The sequence below is a fragment of the Camelina sativa genome, chromosome 9, assembly GCF_030686135.1.
Source record: "Camelina sativa cultivar CO46 ecotype springtype chromosome 9, ASM3068613v1".
Classification (NCBI taxonomy): Eukaryota; Viridiplantae; Streptophyta; class Magnoliopsida; order Brassicales; family Brassicaceae; genus Camelina; species Camelina sativa.
Genome location: NC_141888.1, coordinates 26,087,447 through 26,106,938, shown reverse-complemented (window position 1 = coordinate 26,106,938; position 19,492 = coordinate 26,087,447). Strand labels below are relative to the sequence as shown.

Below are 19,492 nucleotides of genomic sequence, written 5' to 3'. Positions count from 1 at the left end.
TTTTTTTTCCGTAATATTCTCTTATGACGACTATTCCCGTAATAGTTATAAACACTTAAACAGTTCATAGAAATAAATTAAATCTATACATTATCTCATAGTAATATATCTTGCAATTGTTCCAAAATCAACCTGTCAAAGAAAGAAAAAAACGACTCAACTAAGCCAGAATGCGACTATAGAAAAGACCCCAATTGTTTCTGATTACACAGACATCTCACGTTGTTCATTTTTATTTTTTCAACGTTGTTCATTTTTTATTTATTTTCTAAATATGTGCATAATGTTAAATCTAGGGATTTATCTTAAATTTAGTTGTATTATTTGTAACAGATGTACATACAATTCCATGGATGATGAATCCGTATGATTTGTTTATACCAATTAGACAGTTACATACTTACATTACATGGATGATAATAGATCTCGAAATCCTCTCTACTATAAATTATATGTCACTTGACCAATTATATCTTGACACATGTAATTTTAATAATTATTAAATTTAATCAAAATTAAACAAATATACATCAAACAAAATAACTGTAACTATATGATCCCTCTTTGTAAAAAAAGAAAAAAAAAACATTTTATGAATGTGAGCTAGGTTGTTATAATTTTTTTCTGGCCAGCCATGAAAAATATTTTTAAACCATACGATTAGTTTTTGAATTCAAATTTCGATTAGATGTAAATATATTTTAAGATCTATGAACACATAAATTGAGAATAAATCATAATGATTTCAACATTTTTAAATCGGTGCGTATGTACGGGATCATAAACTAGTTAGTTTATATATACCAATTACACGTAACCCTGACTAACTGACTCGATACAAAAACGTGTTCAAGACTTATATTAATTTGATTATGTAAACTATGTAACTGTATAGTTAAATATTGATTCAGATTAAATCCCGTTTTCTTGTAATCTTATTAGGCAGTGAGACTGGGACGTACCCAAGCATTAAGCATACATATTTAGACGTTAATTTTTTTTTTTTTAGAATATTTAAATCATATATAGATAAGATGTGTGTGTTGTATAATTAAAGTGATTATGCCATCTCTTTCAATATGGTTTAGTCAAGTATCAGAACATGTTCAATAATGTTTGGAAAGTTCTATATCGCACCTTTCTTTTTTAATTTTAAAAGTTGCTAACTTAAGGAGTAAGTTTCATTTCAGTTCAAAATCTGAAATTCATTTTGAAGACTCCAAATCTAACCAAACATCAATCGTTTTTATATAGAAATCCATGTGAAAATTGTTTGTAAGTACACTAATTAAGTTGTGACAGAAAACTGAATACGCCAATTAAATTCTTCGATACTAATGCTTTCTGGTTATATATCATAGTGTACACGAGATTAAAAGTATTATTATATATGAGTTGAATGAATGTAACAGTCATTTTGCTATAAAACGTAAAAGAAACTTCGTGAAGAGAAAATAAAAGTTATTATATTTATTAAACAAAAATTTCTTAGGAATGCTCTGAATAAATCAATTAAAAGGTTGTTCCAAAAGAAATGATAAAAAGTAACATAGATAAAAGTTTGTTGCTTGAATGGAAAGATTCATATAAGATGTCTCTAATTTACTTTCTACCTCTCTATCCGTGTGGCTAGCTATATGGATTTCTTAAATTATTCAATACAAACTAAATGTGTTTATGAAGCACCAGATCAATGCCATGGAGGATGCCGACAGAAGGGTGGCTCAAGTGTAATCATGACCCTCCAAAATCCAAATAATTTCGGATGTGTAAAGTGCAAGATATGATGGTTTCGGATGGCTTATACGAAGTTCAAATGGAGTTTGATGCAGAAGAGTTACGCTAGTATGGGATTCTAGTATTTGCTATTTGAAGCTATAGTACTACACTTTGAGAGGAACATAGACAACACTAAGCGAGATCAATATGTAGAATCTTGTTTGTAGTTTGTACACAGTGACAATATCTTTTTTTCTAATGTAATTTAAATGAATGAGGGTAAATGTACTAACGTCAAAATAAATTTATAGAACCAGGACCGTGTCTACCAATGTTAAAAATTAAAAAGTACTCATGTTGTAGGTATTATACATGAGTGCCAAAAGGGCCAGTTTGTTAATAGCCCATAAGAGGAAAAATTTATGAGTGTAGATTACTATAGAGTAAAGAAGTACCAAAATGATCTTCTATATATTTACATCCGAAGCAACCACTAACCAAATAAAATGTCTTCTAGAATAGCCACATCGTTAATGGAAGTATATTGGTTACATGTAAATTGTGCGATACTGTTATAAGTGTATTGTTACGTGTACGTATAACAAATGTTATAAAATGATTTGTTGCGATATGCATTGTAAATATACTATATGTTACGACCATGCTAAATTTATAAATATTGATTGACAGCCATGAAATTCCAAATAAATTTATAAATATTGTTAAGTGTTACTTACCAACACTGTTATATATGATACTGTTTTTATGCTTATTCAAAAATACTACAAATGTAAATTTTAGTACACAAGAAGTTGATGCTTTGTCATCAATATCGAAACCCACCACCATGCATGGTGTTTTGTGTCTTCTGGCTCCTCACTTTATAGCGACCTAATTTCATAATCCATTAAAAAGATTAATCATATTATAGTTATTAGTTAAATATCATTTCATATAAACCATGATACGTCATACTGATCTAAGCTTGCTTTTTTCGATTATGAGTTCTCCATTAAGGATTTGGTCTAGTATTATATGTTGACATGGACATATTACATTTAGATATCCTTCCATATAACCATGATACTTTCTATTGATCTAATTTGGTTTTTTAAGACTATAATTTTTCCATTAAGGATTCGATCTAGTATTATATGTTGATTGAGATAGACATGTTACATTTTTCCTTTTCATTTTTATTGTATTTTGTTGTTAGTGCATGGCATTCGAAGAAATGAATGTATTACTCTTCTTTTTGGGTAAAAAGGATGAATGAAGGCAGTAGTTCTTTTTCAATTCTTTTTTTTTTCTTATGCTACTTTTATAACTTATGATTCGGGGTTAAGCAAACGAAAAGTAGTCATAGCTAGTCATCTTTTAATAAAACATAAAGTAGATGCTTTAAAAATAGAGTTGTAAACGATGCATGCATAGATTCGAATATAATTGAACTACCGAATAAATCAAACTTTCATTTATAAGGTCAATATACCTTTACCATGACTTTATGCATGCATATATAAACATATAAACGGGATATACACATAATAATATATCCAGCTATATATTATATATAGATTTCATTGTAATCCTATATTTTGTCATGTTGTATAATAGTACGTACCAATACATGTGGCTCTTTTTTTTTTTTGGTTAACATAATTAATATTAACAACGAAGGAAAGACATTATTGTAACGAACCAGTGATAATAGTGATTGCGAAAATAATGATGATGAATGACATACCATGTGATTTGGTTGCGACGATATGAAAACATAACAACCTATATCTCACAACTTGTAACACACAAAGACAAAAATAGTACTTTACAAAATGATTTGAGCCAGTAATATATTTTGATTCTTTCACCCAAAAATAGTATCAAATAGATGTCTTTAATGGATCAAAACTGAAGAACTTTTTTTTATTTCACAAACTTTCTTTATATATTATAAAGTATGATCTAAAAACATAATGTTTTGATGTTGTGTCATTATATTAAAGCCAGTATTATACTTTCTCTTATATATTGCTCAGAATAGATTTTCATGATCTACTAGACGATTGGTGGTGGATCGCTCATCGCTGGTGAGTTGTGGGCTAAGCGATTCGACCAGTACTGTGGAGCAAAAAATCTCATCCCAACTCGGTACTCATGTCCGGTTCTTATCGCTTGGCTACTGGCTAGTAGTAGTAGTGTTCCTTCTTGACACAATGACAATGGTCAAGAAGACCTTTTGAAAAGAAAAAAAAAGGATTTAATAACGCGACTAGTCAGATCAATGATATATTTGCGAGAATGAAGTGTGGAGTCTTTGTCCCAAAAAAAAAAAAAAAAATGAAGTGTGGAGTTATGTGTTGGGCCAAGATGTAACAAATTGGCCAACTCTAGTTACGGACATTACCATGGGCTTACAATCACTCTCCACACAAGACTATGGGCTTAAAAATTAAATTGGCCTAACTCTTGTTTTGTACCTTACTACAAAACCAGCGACGTTTTATAATTTGAGGGTTCATTGAGAAAAACTTATGAGTAATTTTCTTCACTTGTGTTTCATCGGCGACCAATCAAGACCCCACTTACTTAAATCAATATTCTCAAGAATGACAGTAGACTAACCATTTCCAACATTTAATTGGTGACGAGCCACTCGTTTACTTTTCTGATCTTCTTATCCTCAACCGCTTTGTCCAATTACTATTTCTCAATGCTTAGCTAAACACCTTTTTGATTGGTATTCTAGTAAGATTACTAATTAAAGCCAACTTATCATGAACCAGAAACGAGTGGACAGCCATTTTTAAAAATTGTTTTTAACATTGTGTTTATATATTTAAACTATAAAGTTCATAATTAGGTGTTTAATTTTTGTACATATCGATAAGATTCATTTTTGGTAATACCTACTACACTTGAACTTTTATTTTATTGATCTTACTCTAGCTAGCTAGTATTGTTAACTTAGAAAAAAATTATACACAAGATTTAGCAAACAATATTGTGGAACCACTTTTTCAGAAAACATCAAACCTAAAAAACGGAAAGAGTTTTATTTTCTATTTTCAAAAACTAAAAAAATTTATCGTTTAAAACAAAATGAATGGTTGCATTGACAATTGGGTGGGTTTTGTTTAGATTTTTAGATTTTTGCTCGGTTAAGTTGTTGGGTTTTGCTCTGTTTCTTCGAATTTTGTATTGACAGAAAAAAAAAAAAAAACATATTCTTATTGTCAGATACTAATATGTAAGCATAATACAAACAAAAAACATAGAGAACTAATTCAAACTGATATACAAGACAAGTTCGGAGTTCCACACATGTCAAGTCATACAAAATGAGAACGATAGACCATTTTGTCTGGTTCGTATTAGTCGGTCGACGTATGAATTGGGTAAAGAGTCGTAGAGATTTGAGAGACGCAAAAGAAAAAGCGAGATTGACTCCTGGTTTCAAGGGATGCAATGACATAAGAATATAATTGTCCATGAATATATCCATGAGCATGACTGTTTAAAAGTGGACTTGGCCAAAGTATACCAAAAAAATGTCCATTGAAATCGCTACAATAAAGAATCATTAGAGGCAGTGCACAATCACAAACCCCACAAAAAGAGTTATCAAACGTCTTAAAAAATCTGCGGAGACGCTAAACTTCCATCAAGACATAATAGTGAAACTTTGCTAGTATTACTAATAAAACTTGACCGGTATTGGAATGGCTCTTATCCACCAACTTTCTTTTAATACATATATTTTAGAAGGGACGTATAAAGTAGATAATAGTACCCTAATTTAAGAAGTCAGTATTGTAGACTTTGTAGTTATATAGTTCCTAGATAAAACTACATATATAAATGTAAACTATAGATATATGGTTGTGAAATATAAAGGCGGTATGGTGGGTAGATGATGATGAACAGGTTTTATATGGCCAATGTAATTATTATTGATTTGTGTTGTCGTCACGTCACTAGCATCGTGTCGTGTTTGCCCATGGATTTATCTTGTTATTGTTGTTGTTCAAAAAATAAAAAAAGGAATTATCTTGTTATTGTTTTTATTATATGTTCAGACATTTGCCACCCTCCCCCCAATATATATATGCGTAATGCGTGTGTATATTTTGGCCACTCGTATAAAGTTATTGTAACCTACTCGAATAAATTCATATCATATAGTATTATAGAAACCGAAGACAGGATATTATTAATTTAGTCAATTTTGTAGTCTTTTTTGTGTAAAGGTCATATATAGTCAGATAGTCTTATTGATTTTGATATATGAAATATCTGGGAAAACTGAAAAAAAAAATGTCGTATGCATAAAAAAACCTAATCCATTGCAGAAGAAAACAAGTTGTATTGCCTTTTAGAATATTTAAATTGTACTCCATTAGTAATTCATAATTTAGTACTAGTAGTTAGGAATGTATGACCGTCAGCCAATCAGAACCACAATTCGTCGTCGACGTAGTCCCTTTTTTTGTTCTTTATATCTAAAACTAAAAGCCTAAAAATCAACTCTCCTCCCCATCATGGAGAGTAAATGAGGTCAAACCATGTAATTTTAAATTTTTAGGTTGAACAATACTTTGTACGTACTACATAAGTTTAACCATCTATTTTCTCGTGTCTTCATTAGTTCATTGTATTCCAAAGTTTTCGAAATGTCCTTTTTTTTTTTTTTTTTTTTTTGAGGTTTACATATTGATGAATAATCAAGTTAAGATGTCTTGACTTGGGATGAAAATCAAGCCATGCGTATACCACTCACAAAATTGTAAGAACAAATTTATATATTTCATTTTTTTTATGTGTTCGTGAAGTTTCATTAACAATATTTAAAATGTCCACTGTCCATTAAATTTCATTTAGATCACTTAGGGGTGTTACTGGATCATTGATTTTTAATTCTCTGTTAAAATTATGTGTGTTTTTTTTTTTTTTTCTCTTATAACTCAGGAGTGATGGTTTGTTAGGCCCAAAAACTAATCTCCTGGAGCCGGGGGAAACCATGTTAAAATTCGAACCCCCATGACTAATGCTACTCGAACCCATATGGCGGGACTTTTTTCCCTTTACCACTGGACCAAAATGACTTAAATTATGTGTTATTGGTTCTTTGATTTATCAATCCTAGTTAAAATCACCGTTTATTCAATTACTTTACAACTAATAACTTTACCACCACAGATTCATTTTATATTGCACTACATTCATCAAAATATTTAATTTAGTTTTGAATATGTATATACTAAATTAAAAGAATCTTAAAGTCAAAAAATAGTTTATGAATATCTTATACCAAAATTGATAGAACAGTCAGTATCTTTAAAAGTTAAGAAATTAATCCAAAATTAAACCCTATATAAATCAAATATCATAAACTCTCCCAGAAATTAATTATAAACCTCAAAAACTATGGACAAACATAAATTTTCAACATTTAAAATTGAAATCTAAAAGTATGATTTTAAGAATTTTTTTTTCTGTTATTTGAAGTATAAAAATCCAAATAAAGTATACAGTATAACTTTTTTGGAAACCACAATAATCACAAAAAAAAATGAAATAGATTAGGTGTTATAGTAACTCTTAAATCATTCTAAACAACATAATTATAAAGACTTTGACATATATGATATAATATATAAATCATTATCAAATTTTTATTTTAGTAAAAAAATTGTCAACTATTAAATTAGTTGATAAAGGAAACTTGGTTTATGAAATTGTGGGTCCGAGTGTTACTAATTTATTCGGTTAGATTTTCCGAAAGTTATATAAAAAGGAAGTGGTACACTACCATTGGAGGCTATATATATTAACTTATTAAGAGAGCGAATATTAAAAAAAAAAAAAAAAAGTTCAGAAGAGAGAGAAAAAAAGAAGAAGAAGAAGAAGAAAGATTAGGCAGAGCAAACTATGGAGATTAAGACACGACGAGTTACATCAGAAACAACCGTGAGGAAAGAGGAAGAAGAAGAGGAGCAACCGCTTAGTCCGACGGCGCGTATATTTCACGCCCCGGAGTTTAACTGTTACGTCATCGCTGTGATCGGACTCAAGAAAAAGATCGAGGCAGATGTGATCACCGAAGGATTAAAGCAAACTTTGATTAGACATCCTCGTTTCTCCAGTAAATTGGTGAGTCCCCCCTAATCAGCTCGATCGTATGTTACGTTTTATATATCGTATGTTACGTTAAGCTAAATATTAAAAAAAAATATATAGTGTTAACTTGTTCCAAAAAAATAGATGTATATTTTTTGATGGTATCGACTTTTCTGGGTTTTGCGTGGTCGTCGAGAACTTGGACATAATGTTTCTTTTGACCAATAATCTTTAGGGCACTTGTTTTTCTAATTTGGGTTTGTAATTTTTTTTTTTTTTTTGGTCTACACTTTACAATATCACATTGGAAAATTAGAAGAATTATGTAGAAACATTTTTAAACAAAACAAAATAAAATAATAATGTAGAAACATTCAGACACTAGTGGAATATTATCATTAGAATTAGACAATACAATAGTACGAAAAAAATCCAAATATCAGTGAAATATATTTGGTCAACAAGGGATTCATTCAGAAGTTTGGATGCATTCCGAAAATGGGAGATAAGTTTCCTTTTTTATTGGTTATAAGAAAATCTAGCAAAATATTAGTACAAATATATTTCCACCCAAATGATATTTAAGCATATTTCCTAGCTTTTTTAAAAAAATATTATTTATTTAAGAGTGTATTTCGATATATTAGCTTTTATGATAATGAAACGATTGTACATACACAAATGTTTTTGCTCATGTGTAGATTACATTTTCTTTTAAATATTCTTATTTTTTCTCTTTTAACCGACACTCGTTTCCCTTGGAAACTGTATTTATTACTTTTGAGCTTATTACCATTATTTTTTTAACATTTATTATTGAATAACCTACTTGAAGGTGAGCCATGGAAACAAGAAACGACAAACACAAAGTTGGGTTCGGACAAACGTGGTCGCTAGCGATCACGTCGTAGTACCCGACATCGAAACGCAAAACACAGAGAACGGTAACGTAAACGCAGATGCGTTTCTTGAGAGCTACATCTCCAACCTCACGACGGTCCCTTTAGATATCTCGAAGCCATTATGGCAGCTTCACCTACTCGATTTAAAAACTTCGGACGCCGAAAACGTCGCTGTTTTGAAGTTTCATCACTCTTTAGGAGACGGTATGTCTCTCATGGCCCTAGTCCTCGCCTGTATGCGTAAAACATCAAACCCGGACGAGCTCCCGAGTCAACCGAACCAGAACCGGTCGTCCTCTACATCTTCCCGGTTAACAGCCGCTTCAAGGGGTGATTCCAGGTTCTTGTGGTTGGTTATGATTCTATGGGCGGCGATTATGTTGGTTTGGAATACGGTTTGTGATGCTTTGGAGTTTATTGCTACGGCAATGTTCCTTAAGGACACTGAAACACCGATCAAAGGCGATTTCCGGTCAGGTAAGAGTAAACGGATGTGTTTAGTCCATCGCACCGTTAGCCTAGAGGACATAAAGCAAATCAAGAATGCAATGAATATGGTAAGATTTTGTAGGTGTACTAATTTGTGTTTATTATCAACGGCTGATTTAAGTTTATATATAATTATTATTATTTTTGGTTTAGTAGACTGTCAACGATGTTGTACTGGGAGTAACTCAGGCTGGTCTCTCGCAATACTTGGAGAAAAGATATGGTAATTAAATAAGTTAATTTTTTGCATGTGTGTGACCGTTCTTGACATGCATATACATGTTCTCATTTTTTAAACAAGTGAAATTCAATAATCTTGTGATTAATAGGAGAAAAGAAGAAAGTAGGAAAAGATGAAGAATCTAAAAGTAATTCAAATGATATGCCTAAACTAATAAGGCTAAGATCAGCTCTACTTGTTAACTTAAGACCCACCACTGGAATCCAGGTAATTTCATATACCTTTATGGCTTCGTTTTTGGTTTTTACGACGATTATATAATAAATATTATTTGTATCATATTTCATAAAATTGGTTTGAAAAAAAACAGGATCTAGCCGATATGATGGCCAAGAAGTCTAACTGTAAATGGGGAAATTGGATCGGCTACATAGTTTTTCCGTTTTCGATCGGTTTACGCGATGATCCGTTAGAGCATCTCCGAAGAGCCAAAAGGATCATCGACCGGAAGAAAAATTCGTTCGAAGCTGCCCTAACGTTCATCGCCGGTAACTTCATTATCAAATCGTTTGGAGTTCAGGTTAGTATTGAATTATTTTATGGCAGGGCACCAAACCAAAATCTAACACACCATTAAATTATATTTGTCCGTATACTGTCCAATCTTATAAATTGAAATGAATATTATAGGTGGCAGCTAAGATAATAAACAGAGCATTGTCAAACACAACAATGTCGTTTTCAAATTTAATTGGCCCTATTGAAGAAATTAGCTTCTATGGACATCCCATTACTTACATGGCCCCAAGTGTGTATGGCCATCCCCATGTAAGTTCTTTTTCTTTTAATAATGTATAGTATTAACACCTCTTTGTTTGCATTACTGAACAAGATTTGACTATCTCATTATTGGTCTTTTGAATAGGCGTTGACGATACATTTCCAGAGTTACATGAACCAGATGACGATTTCTTTGACTGTAGATCCAACGGCCATAAGTGATCCTCATCGGCTACTTGACGATTGGGAGAAATCTTTACAAAGCATAAAAGATGCTGTTCAAAAAAGAGGATCCGGCTCATTAGATTGAGTTAAATCTCTTTTTTCTTATTCAAAGAAAAATAATAAGAAACTATATATACAAATAGATTAAAGAGTGGTACCACAAACCAATATGTGTCTGTATTGTGATTGTATTGATATGGGGGAATAACGTACAAGAAGACCCTATTGTAATATTATTATACAGAATCAACAAAGAAGATCTTTTACAAGTTACAATTGTCTAAATTTATATATGTTATCAGCATTCTCTTATATGTACATATCCAAAGTTAAATCCGAACCAAATGAAGTTATGACAAACCGACCAAAACTCATGAAATAAATTTGGATTTGAGACTTAATTTTCAATAACCGAATAAATTAAGTATCAGATTTCTCATACTGAACCGAGCCGGATTCCCAAACCCCTCCCCCCCCCCCCCCCCCCCCCCTTCCAAAATAACTTTCCAAACATGGGGAAATCTATTCGTATACGTAACATAACAAAAAAGAAAAGGAATAATATAATAATGGAAAGTTTGACCCCAAACACAACATAAAAGGAAATATTGCGAGCAAAATAATAATCGAATTTGAAAGTTTGCAAAGAAGAGAAAGTATTATTTAGTCGTCACTGAAAGAATTAGAGAAGGAAAACAAATACCGAAACCAAAATCTATGGAGATCAGGACTCGAAGACTACGACGGCATACGGTGGAGACAATAGTGGAAGAGGAGGAGCTCGAGCAACCACTTAGCCCGGCAGCACGTCTATTTCACGCACCGGAGTTTAACTGCAATATCATATCGGTGATTGGTTTAAATAGAAAGATCGAGCCAGATGTGATTATCGAAGGAATTAAGCAAACTTTGATTAGACATCCTCGTTTCTCCAGCAAATTGGTGAGTGCTACGCTTTTTTTTACGGTGAAGTGTAACAATGTGTGTAAAATAAGTAACACTTTATATTCTAGCAAAAGGTATATTTTCAGGAATTATCTGTTTATATTAAAATTTGATTTGATTCTACATTAATATTTTCGAAGATTTTTAACATTTTTGTTTAAATAAATCATATTGAAGGTGACCTCTTGGAACAAGAATAGACAGGAACAAAAATGGGTTCGGACCAACGTTGTGGTCGAGGATCACGTCATCATTCCCAAAATCGAAATGCAAAACATAGAGAACGCAAACGCAGACGCTTTTCTCGAGAGCTACGTCTCCGACCTCACTACGATCCCGTTAGACACCTCCAAGCCATTATGGGAAGTTTATTTACTCGACTTAAAAACGTCTGACGCTGAAAACGTCGCCATTTTGAGGATCCATCACTCGGTAGGGGATGGTATGTCTATGATGTCTCTAGTACTAGCATGTACGCGTAAAACATCGGACCCCAATGAGCTCCCGAGTCTACCGTACAACAACCGGCTGGCTTCTGAATCATCTCCGTTAAAAACCAGTTCAAGATGTTGTCCCCGGTTGTTTTGGCTAGTTATGGTTCTATGGTCGGTGGTTGTGTTGGTTTCGAATACGGTTTGTGATGCTTTGGAGTTTATCGCTACGGCATTGTTCCTTAAGGACTCTGAAACACCGATCAAAGGCGATTTCCGGTTGAATAAGAGCAAACAGATTCGTTTGGTTCATCGTACCGTAAGTCTTGACGACATAAAGCTAATCAAGAACGCCATGAAGATGGTAAATTTTCTCCACACATTTTAAGTTAGTTCTATGATATGTCAGGTTTATTTTTAACATTTGAGAGATGTACATACATGATAATATTCTGACCCGTTGATATTGCTTCCATTGATTTACCGGTTAGTAGACTGTTAACGATGTCGTACTGGGAGTATCTCAGGCTGGCCTCTCGCAGTATTTGAAGAGAAGATTCAGTAATTATTTATTATTATTATTTTTTTTTTGTTAAGGAGCATTAATTAAACCATACTATATAACAATATGAAATTTAAATATGTTATGATCAAAATATTAGGGGAGAAGAAGAAAGCAGGGGAACAAGAAGTATCTAAAAGTGTAATGCCTAATGGAATAAGGCTAAGGGGAGCTCTGCTTGTAAACATAAGACCGACTTCTGGTATCCAGGCATCTTTAACATCATTTACTTACAAATACTGATAATATGGGTTTATAAATTTTTTGTCAATTATTTGTTTTGTTATTGATCAAAAACAGGAGATAGCTGATATGATGGCTACAGGATCTAAATGTAGATGGGGAAATTGGATCGGCTACATTATCTTTCCGTTCTCTGTTGCATTATGCGATGATCCGTTAGAACATCTCCGAAGAGCCAAGTCGATCATTGATAGGAAGAAGAACTCGTTAGAAGCTGTTCTTACATTCGTCGTTGGGAAAATACTTCTCAAGTTGCTTGGGGTTCAGGTCAGTCTTCGTATACATTATTATCATATATTTAGTTCAAAAATGAACCATAGGCATACACTTAAAGTTTCAATAAATCTAACAAAATAAAATTCCAATTAATCACCTAATAAAACTCCATCAGACTAGAAACTACATACCTAACCGTTCATTTCATTTGTTTATGTTAGTTTATTAGTATAATTCAATCTTATGAATCTATATGAATGCAGAGGACAGCTCATGTGATTAACAGAGCATTGTCAAACACAACGATGTCGTTTTCAAATTTGGTTGGTCCTATTGAAGAAATTAGCTTCTATGGACATACCGTTACTTACATGGCCCCAAGTGTTTATGGTCACCCCCACGTAAGATTTTAATCTATCTGATTTTTTTCTCTTTATTTTCGTTTAATCACTAAAATTTGATTGGACTATGTCAGGCGTTGACGATGCATTTTCAAAGTTATATGAACAAGATGACGATTTCTTTAGCTGTCGATCCAACTGTTATTAGTGATCCTCATACACTATGTGATGATCTGGAGGAATCTCTAAGAAGTATTAAAGCTGCTGTCCAAGAAAGAGGTTTGACTCAGTAGATTGAGCTTCTTTTTTTTAAGAGAAAAAGAAAACTACAAGCTTAAAACATGAAAAAGACAAAAAAAAAAATATACAAAATGAAGATTAAAAGCATTTTTACCAATGTTCTTTTGCTTCCATCTTTTTTTTTTTGCTATATGAGACCAAATTGTAGGTTTTACTTATAAAAAGACATCGTTCCCGGCAATTTGTCCCTACAAGCCTACAATTTGGTCTCATATAGCAAATTATATAATGAAAATTTTATCAACCAGAACAAAACTACATATTTGGTTGGTAAAGCTTAATTGGCTCATTTGCTTGTGAAGCTGCTTCGTCGATCTCCCATTTAGGTTTTGTGAATAGAAGAAATGAGCATTAATGAAACGATGTATTTTAACTACTTTCCATTACTGAGATAAAAATTATATTACAAATAAATTTATTTATTTTTCATAATTTTATATTTAATTTTAATAATAAACGCTCTTTTTAGATATTACAAATCGATAATTTATGTGTAAGTATATTTGTCTTGCTAGATATTTAAAATATATAGATATTTTCATATTAAATTTTACATACATGTATTTAGTTATATAATATTGTAATATACTGCTAAACTAATATAACCGAAACAACACGTGAGATTTTTCTTAATTCTTTATATTATTTGAACATTTTATGTGAAACTAAATTTCTACGAATTGATCAGATCTGATACAAATTTTGTTTTATTTGAAAACTATTTTCTTATAACCGAATATTAAATATCAAATTTCTCAAACTAAACTGAGTCCTCTCTCCTTAAGAAAATCTATTATATTATCTCAGATGATATAGTCTTGGTACAAGATAATATAAAGAAAAGAATAATATAGTAATGGAAAGTTTGATTTCACACACATGAAAAATGGAAAGTCAACTCAAGATAAAGTCACATGGATCAAGAGTCAAGACCTTACGCATACATTAACTGTAGTTAGCATTATTTTGACGATGCATATACCTGAACATTAAGTTATAATCTTCACAAATTAATAATATAGAAGTAATGAAAAAGAATAATCAAATTTGAAAGTTTCTTTCCACCAAAAAAAAAAAAAGAATTTGAAAGTTTCCAAACGGTTATACAAAGATATATTGGCACAGCACGATTTCGAGACTATAAAGAATATGAGTTAGAGAGAAAGAAAAACAAAGATCGAAAACTAAAATTATGGAGATTAAGACGCGACAGCACATGTCGGAGACAACAGTGGAAAATGAAGAAGAGAAGGAGGAGGAGCAACCGCTTAGCCCGACGGCGCGCCTGTTTCACGCGAGAGAGTTTAATTGTTACATCATATCGGTGATTGGTTTAAAGAAAAAGATCGAGCCAGATGTGATTATCGAAGGAATGAAGCAAACTTTGATTAGGCATCCTCGTTTCTCCAGCAAATTGGTGAGTGCCACACATATTTTTACTATGTATACGCCATTGTAGCGTCTAATTATGATCACAAATAGATACTGTCCACGTTTCTGATGCCATGTCAATATTTTGATGCGCTTTCAAAAAAAACAAACGATCATAAATAGATTGCCGTGATATAAAAAACACATAAATATGTTTGGTTATATGGATAAGGTAACATTGGGGTAAAGCAGTGAAATTGTTTATATAGATGATAAATATCTTAAAAGACCATTAAATTATGTGTTTTCCAAAAATTCCATCCAATATCACTACAAGCTTTTTAGTCCAAAAATACCACAAACTTTAAAAATAATTTAAAGTTTTATAATTTAAAAGTTTGGATTTTTGTTTAGTTTTTTGGATTTAGGGTTTAAGATTTAATTTTAGATTTTTGGTATTTTCAATAATAATATATATATTAGTGGTAATTTTGAAAAAAGAAACTTAGTTATGGTATTTGTGGAACAAAAAAAAATTTGAAAAATATATTTTAAATAGGGAGTATATTTTCCCTTTCTGTGATAATATAGAGCCTGTTCTTTTAACTGTTGCGCGACTCATTGAAGCGACAGTTTTGCAATCTTTTTTTTTTTTTTTTACATGTAAAGTTTTGCAATTATGATTTTTTAAAGGGTAGCATTCTAAATTTTGAAAAGTTCTGCAAATCTCGAAAATGGCAGGTTCTCGTTCTGCAAAAAAACTTACAGATCTGCAAGTAGCTGATAATGGCAATTTAATTTTTAAAAACTAGCGACAGTTGCTTTTCAAATTAAAGCTTGGGTTTCTATCGTTGTTTGTCGCAGCGATTCTGAAATCTTTAATTTGGAGTTAGCAGCGATAGAAATTAAAAAGATTTGAAAGAGAAGTTAGAAGAAAAGTAAAGCTTTTTCTGATCGCTGGAAGCAGTCGCAGCGATTCTCTCCCAAACAGGACCATAATTTTTTTACTAGAAACATCTAGCAGAAGATTCAATTAATTAATTACTAACAATTTATTAAACCATAAGGTATAGTTTTAGGAATTATCTTGAAATATGTATATTTATATAAGTTACAACATTTATGTTACAAAGTTGTCATAATTTTTTTTGATCATCTTGATTTATTATTTAATGAAAATTCAGTTGTCATAATTTTACACTAGGAGCCCTTGCTATAAAACACAGATCAACATTTTCTCCAAAAATTATAATATGATAATAATTTTTTTTTGTTATATTTTTAAAAATTTATTTTGTTTGAGACATTATTTACTTTTAATATTGCAATTGTTTGGTAAATCTACATATATCTTTTTAGATACTAATTATTTTAAAATATTATAGTATTTTAATTTGTTGATGTATATTACCATTTCATATTGTTTGTTGTATTTGTATCATTATTTTGTGAAATATTTAAAAGTATTAATTATTATATTCTAACTGTGAGCAAATAAATTTTATTAATTTATCAACAACAAAAATTTAGTTTTACCAACCTGCCGATGTAGAACATTTAAACACATGTTATTTTTTTTGTAGATTGAGTAATACATCTTCATTTTTTAAAATTTAAATCATAACATATGTAGGAAAAAATTTACATATTTATTTATCATATGTATTATATGATAATTCAAAATGATTTGTAACAATGAAATAAAAGAAAGATGATATGAAAATCATAATTTAAAATCTTAACAAAATCTTCCAAATATAGTTAATAATTTGGATACTTAGATGTAAAATCTTGCTTTTTAAAATTCTGATTAGTTTACAATTTTTAAAAATTAATTAGTAATTTTGTCCATAATTATTTAGAGATATAATTTTTTTTTCCGGAAATTAATAATTATTTAAAAGATTTTATTAGTTTAATATTAAAATTATATTTTTACCCTTATTGAAAAATTAAACATTTGCCTTAAGAACAATGGCATAACAATGTATCTTTTACACTTTATAATATTAGTTTCATACTTGTACTTCTCGATTAATATAGTAGGATTTAATCAATTTTTCAATACTCCTGCTTTTAGTTTAATAGTTTTAATACATTAAGATTTAAAAGTATTTATTTAAATCAATCTTATTGAAGGTGAACTCTTGGAACAACAATAGAGAGGAACAAAAATGGGTTCGGACCAACGTTGTGGTCGAGGATCACGTCATCATTCCCAAAATCGAAACGCAAAACATAGAGAACGCGAACGCAGACGCTTTTCTCGAGAGCTACCTCTCCGACCTCACTACGATCCATTTAGACACCTCCAAGCCATTATGGGAAGTTCATTTACTCGACTTGAAAACTTCTGACGCTGAAAACGTTGTCGTTTTTAAGATCCATCACTCGGTAGGGGACGGTATGTCTATGATGTCTCTAGTACTCGCGTGTACACGTAAAACATCGGACCCCAATGAGCTCCCGAGTCTACCGTACCACAACCGGCTGTCTTCTGGATCATCTCCGTTAAAAACTAGTTCAAGATGTTATTCCCGGTTATTTTGGCCAGTTATGGTACTATGGTCGGCGGTTGTGTTGGTTTGGAATACAGTTTGTGATGCTTTGGAGTTTATTGCTACGACATTGTTCCTTAAGGACACTGAAACACCGATAAAAGGCAATTTCCGGTTAAGTAAGAGCAAACAGATGCGTCTGGTTCATCGTACCGTAAGTCTTGACGACATAAAGCTAATCAAGAACGCAATGAATATGGTAAACTTTCTCCATACATTTTAACTTAGTAATTATATTGATTGTAAACTTTCTCCATACGTTCTATATGAAATGTAAATTTTATAGTTATAATTTGAAAGATGTGACATATATGAAAATACTCCATTGATTTTCCGGTTTGTAGACTGTCAATGATGTAGTACTTGGAGTATCTCAGGCTGGTCTCTCGAAGTATTTGAACAGAAGATACGGTAAATATCTATGATTTTTCTGTTACTAAAACATGAAAATTAAATATATATATATATGTATATTTTTAAAAAATATTAGGAGAGAAGACGAAAGCAGGGGAACAAGAAGAATCTAAAAAGAATTCAAGTAATATGCCTAAGAAAATAAGGCTAAGGGCAGTCCTGCTTGTAAACATAAGACCGACTACTGGAATCCAGGCAAATTAATCTTATTTAAATACAAGTTTAGATATATATTGATTGTAAAAACTTCATTTACCTCTTTTATTTTTGATTAAAAACAGGATCTAGCTGATATGATGGCTAAAGGATCTAAGTGTAGATGGGGAAACTGGATCGGCTACATATTCTTTCCATTCTCCATTGCATTATGTGATGATCCGTTGGAACATCTCGTAGGAGTCAAGTCGATCATCGACCAGAAAAAGAACTCGTTCGAAGCTGTTCTTACATTCGCCGTTGGGAATCTACTTATCAAATTGTTAGGAGTTCAGGTCAGTCTTATTAGATATATTACTCCTTCATATTAAGGTCAAAGATGAACCATAGTCATATACTTTAAGTTTCATTTAATCTCACAAAATAAAAATCCAATAATCACTGAACAAAATTAATTCCATCAAACTAGAAATTACCAAACTGTTCATTTATTGTATAACCCAATCTTATGAATTTAAATGAATGCAGAGGGCAGCTCAAATGACAATAAGAACATTGTCAAACACAACGATGGCGTTTTCAAATTTGGTCGGACCTATTGAAGAAGTTAGCCTCTATGGAAATACCGTCACGTACATTGCCCCAAGTGCTTATGGTCATCCACATGTAAGATTTTAATTTATCTGATTTTGTTTTCCTTTTATTTCCGTTTTTTTTTCAAGATTTTACGATTTCATTGGTCTATATTAGGCGTTGACGATGCATTTTCAAAGTTATATGAACAAGATGACGATGTCTTTAACAGTCGATCCAACGGTTATCAGTGATCCACATAGACTATGTGACGATTTGGAGGAATCTCTAAGAAGTATCAAAACTGCTGTCCAAAAAAGAGGGTTTACTCAGTAAATTGAGCTATTGTGTGTTTGGTTTATAGAAAAGATCAAATCTTAAAATATGAAATAAGACAAAAAAAAAACTATAAAAAATGAAGTTAAAGGGCATTTACCAATATGTATAACTTTGATTAAATTGATACCTTGATGGCTTGATATATTTCTTAAATTGTTTTCATCTTCTATTTTCATTCTCATTGATGTGGTGTTACTCAATAAAGTCTTGCAGCACCTTTGATCTTATCGATCTAGTGCTTAATGTATTGAACCTCAAGGAGCACAGACTAACACATTAGGAATGTACACATTCACTTAATCTAAGCTTAATAATAAGGTTTTTGATTTTTAAACTTGACTAACGAAACAAGACAAATCAAGGTAAAATAAAGCAAAAGACTAACAAGATTCAAGATCACAACAAAGCTGAAAATAAGAATTCAAAAGATGGACCTAAAACACTCCTTTCTTGATGATCCTTCTCGAAGAACCTAAGAAACAACAATTTGATACAAGTACAACCTAAAATAATCTAAAATGCTGTGATTATGCAAGAAAGTAAGAACAAAACAAGCCTTAAAAGCACAAAACATAAACTATCAACCATCTTTGACTGTACATATATTTTGGTTATTATTTGGATTTA

General features: G+C 31.3%; 3 protein-coding genes across 5 annotated transcripts; all 3 read left to right on the top strand.

Annotated features, from left to right (window-relative positions):
- Window positions 1-7,461: 7,461 nt before the first annotated feature.
- LOC104711431 (wax ester synthase/diacylglycerol acyltransferase 6) lies at window positions 7,462-10,685 on the top strand. 3 transcript variants are annotated; one of them, XM_087463979.1, is made up of 7 exons: window positions 7,462-7,872; window positions 8,675-9,298; window positions 9,387-9,453; window positions 9,560-9,678; window positions 9,782-9,991; window positions 10,102-10,239; window positions 10,337-10,685. In XM_087463979.1, exons 1-7 carry the CDS (start codon window positions 7,651-7,653, stop codon window positions 10,499-10,501), a joined length of 1,545 nt encoding a protein of 514 aa, XP_087320105.1. In that variant the 5' UTR covers window positions 7,462-7,650; the 3' UTR covers window positions 10,502-10,685. The 3 variants fall into 3 exon arrangements, 2 of the variants coding, with proteins under 2 accessions (XP_087320105.1, XP_087320106.1); XR_015565255.1 differs by having other exon boundaries at window positions 7,539-7,872; window positions 9,384-9,453; XM_087463980.1 differs by lacking the exons at window positions 9,560-9,678; window positions 9,782-9,991; window positions 10,102-10,239; window positions 10,337-10,685 and having other exon boundaries at window positions 7,539-7,872; window positions 9,384-9,454.
- Window positions 10,686-11,044: 359 nt separating this feature from the next.
- Window positions 11,045-13,517, top strand: LOC104715459 (wax ester synthase/diacylglycerol acyltransferase 5-like). Its single transcript, XM_087463978.1, has 7 exons — window positions 11,045-11,358; window positions 11,539-12,156; window positions 12,287-12,353; window positions 12,455-12,564; window positions 12,655-12,864; window positions 13,077-13,214; window positions 13,289-13,517. Exons 1-7 carry the CDS (start codon window positions 11,134-11,136, stop codon window positions 13,445-13,447), a joined length of 1,527 nt encoding a protein of 508 aa, XP_087320104.1. The 5' UTR covers window positions 11,045-11,133; the 3' UTR covers window positions 13,448-13,517.
- A 949-nt stretch (window positions 13,518-14,466) lies between these two features.
- Window positions 14,467-19,038, top strand: LOC104711425 (wax ester synthase/diacylglycerol acyltransferase 5-like). Its single transcript, XM_010428125.2, has 7 exons — window positions 14,467-14,871; window positions 16,965-17,582; window positions 17,728-17,794; window positions 17,874-17,992; window positions 18,079-18,288; window positions 18,482-18,619; window positions 18,704-19,038. The coding sequence occupies exons 1-7, from the start codon at window positions 14,647-14,649 to the stop codon at window positions 18,860-18,862; spliced, it is 1,536 nt and encodes a 511-aa protein (XP_010426427.1). The 5' UTR covers window positions 14,467-14,646; the 3' UTR covers window positions 18,863-19,038.
- The last annotated feature ends 454 nt before the right edge of the window (window positions 19,039-19,492 follow it).